The sequence below is a fragment of the Sinocyclocheilus grahami genome, unplaced genomic scaffold, assembly GCF_001515645.1.
Source record: "Sinocyclocheilus grahami isolate Dianchi unplaced genomic scaffold, SAMN03320097.WGS_v1.1 scaffold552.1, whole genome shotgun sequence".
Classification (NCBI taxonomy): Eukaryota; Metazoa; Chordata; class Actinopteri; order Cypriniformes; family Cyprinidae; genus Sinocyclocheilus; species Sinocyclocheilus grahami.
This window is the reverse complement of record NW_015505731.1, coordinates 501,623-504,759: the sequence shown is the minus strand read 5'-3', so window position 1 is coordinate 504,759 and position 3,137 is coordinate 501,623. Positions and strand designations below refer to the sequence as shown.

Genomic DNA, 3,137 nt, shown 5'->3' with positions numbered 1-3,137 from the left:
ATCGCGATCTCGATTCCATTTCGATTTATCGTGCAGCCCTAGTGTGATGGTAACATTGTCTTACTAGGTATTATTCCTCTTTTAGAACCCAGTATACCTACGAGTCCATTGAGGGTAAAGCACAAGAGTTCCCGAGTGAGTGATGTTACAGACTGTTCACTATGGGTTTGGGTCTTTCACTTGCAGTGGTGGTTACTTTACGGGTCTCTTGTCTCATTTAAAAGGCTTCTGTGCGTATACTTGTGTGATTGAGTCATAAATACAGCTTGAAAATGCTGCTCTTCCATAAAGTCTCTTTTTCTCTTCCCTAAATCACAATCACATTGAGTAGTTGACAAGTTTCCTATCTTTTTTTCTTTATTCAACCATTTTAGTTTCAAATTACATTTCAAGTATATTTACACACCATCTATCAAACATTTGGGGTGAGTTAGAATTTTAAAAACATTTTGAAAGAAATCTCTCACCAAATCTGCATTTATTTGTCAAAAATACTGTAATATTGTGAACTGTGATGATTACAGTTTTAAATAACTGTTTTCTCTTGGAATATGTTTTGAAATGTAATTTATTCCGGTGATCAAAGCTGATTTTTCAGCATCATTACTCCAGTCTTCAGTGTCACATGATCCTTAATTCAGAATCATAATATGTTATTTTTTTCTCTAAATTCTTTGATTTAACAGAAAGTAAAAAAAACAGAATTTATTTGATAAAATTAGAAAACAGATTTTTGTAACAATGTAAAAGTTTTACGGACAATTTTGATACGTTTAATGCATCATTACAAGTGTTAATTTTTTTTTTTTTAAATACTGACCCCAAACTTTTGAATGGTTGTGTATGCACATTATATATTACACATATTACACTTATGATAATTAATAATTGTTGTTGTTGTTATTATTGTGCAAGTTAAGTTGTATATTTTAAATTCTGTTACTGGTCACTATTTCTTTTCACGTTTTCACCATATTTAAATATTTTTTCTCAATACGTTATGTGTGATAATTTTTACATAAAATATAAATATTCCATATAGTCTCATAATATAAGGACATACAAATTCAATTATTATAAAAAAAAAAAAAGTTAAAATAGTTTTAGATAAATTGCAAAACTACTGTCACTTCTCTACATCCCATGTCAACTGCCCAGCTACTGATTTTTTTTATTTATTTTTTTTTATTATGGGGAAGTTTTGCAGAATGCTGGGATATCATTTGATATTATATTACACTACATTATATTCTATTAATGCAATAATAATAAATGACTTCCTGGTGTTCCAGAGCAGGGACTCGGCTGGTGTCTATGAATAACTCTTGTTATTCTCAGTCCGGTACTTGAAGTCTGCTAACTTGTTTCGTTTTGCAGGCTTCACCTCGTGCTCTGCCATCTTTCGGGAGTTTCCGCACATGGCTTTACACGCCTCCAAAACACTAACCAGCTGTCCCACTTAACCAGACAGACGCCCTCAGAGACTCAAGCAGGACATGAAGGACTGCGATGAAGATTCTACTCAACTTAAAGGATAATATATGACAATATTTAAAGACGAGCTTTGGGGATAGTGATGGGTTTTAACAACATAGATTGATTTGTTTTTAGATTTGGTCATCTCCTATGGCTCTGTATAGGATTTAAAGCTTTTATGGTTCTTTTATGTTGTTTTTAAAGGTTGACATCCCTTGTGTGAATTGAGTGGAGTTAAGCAGCTCTGATTCCCAGGATTTGCTTCCCATAATTAAAGAGAGATTTATTCCGAATTCTTGGTATTTGTGCTATCTGTGAATAAAAAGTCTAATTCGCATGCAACCATTCTGTAATATATCTATGATGACAGTGACATCTAGTGAGCACAAACACAAGAATGGATGAAATAGTTGAATAATTATGTTCCTTGTTTTTTGAAAATGCTGGAGGGATAACTTCAACAACTGGCAACATACATTGGCAGTGATTTTGGTTATAGAAATATTACTTTGCGACTTCAATCATCCAAATTTAAGAAAACATGATCAAGGAAAAATTTGTAACATTTGAATTTTTGATTATCACATTGCTTCAACTTTTACAATTAGTTATAATTTTTTGAAATTAGATCGTTCAATTCAATGTTTGGACCTTTCGATGCCCTTTTTTTAAAGACCCCATTCAATGGCTTAACAAGCCATTTCATTTTCTTTAAGTTGTCATATTTCATATTGAAACCGGAAGCGGGGGCAGGACATTTTGCTTATATAGTAAATGCTGCCTTATTTTATAATAGATAGGTCTCTCCCTCATTTGAGATTTTGCTTAAAGGTGCAGTAGGAGATCTTGGAAAATGCTAACTTTAGCCTGATAGCACTGAAAGCGAACATCCCACCCTCCCTGCAATCGCAGTCTAAAGCCACGCCCCCTGAACGCATATACGCTCACTCACAGACCAGAATACCAGAAACAACATTACTACAATAGGCTACATCAGCGGTTCCCAATTCCAGCCCATGTTCCCGAAGTGAAGTAAACTTCAACGGATTTCCCCTGCTAAGGGGGTAGGGAGCAATGAACACTGTGTAGGGATCATATCAATCGGAACCCAGTTCATGCACGTAGCTCATTTCTAACGAACTGGCACAAGGACTGGATTAACCGCTGGGCTATAGGCTTAGAGCTCTGCCACAATTCTGCACGCGAAAGATCATATTTTGAGCGCACAAAAGTGCATTTTGCACGCGCGCGCGATCTGAGTTTTGTGGAGAAAACGTTCGTTTCGCAAAGAAAAAAGTATTTCGACCGCACAAAAATCAATTTTGCATTTAAAATATGTTTTTGGATGTGTGCAGACCTTCTCTTTTGCGCGTGCAACGTTTCACTAGCTTGCTCCCTTAATGCCAGCCCTCAGTGCTCTAAATGCCAACAGCTCGCTTGCTCAACACAACCCAGCCTTACAATATGCCATAATTCCAGCCAATCAGAGACGAGGTTGCTAAATTCTGATTGACTGCCTTGACAACCACTCACAACACTTACAATATGCCATAATTCCAGCCAATCAGAGACGAGGTTGCTAAATTCTGATCGACTGCCTTGACAACCACTCACAACAATATATATATATATATATATATATATAATCAGTCTTCAAGTAT

At 35.5% G+C, this 3,137-nt stretch overlaps 1 protein-coding gene across 1 annotated transcript in view; it reads left to right on the top strand.

The window, feature by feature from the left end:
• Window positions 1-1,819, top strand: part of LOC107555987 (arf-GAP with coiled-coil, ANK repeat and PH domain-containing protein 3-like) — a 53,490-nt gene extending 51,671 nt beyond the window's left edge. The window contains exons 20-21 of the mRNA XM_016238951.1: window positions 86-135; window positions 1,378-1,819. Coding sequence (XP_016094437.1) covers window positions 86-135; window positions 1,378-1,446 — 119 coding nt within the window. The 3' untranslated portion in view covers window positions 1,447-1,819. The remainder of the gene's footprint in view (window positions 1-85; window positions 136-1,377) is intronic.
• Window positions 1,820-3,137: the final 1,318 nt, after the last annotated feature.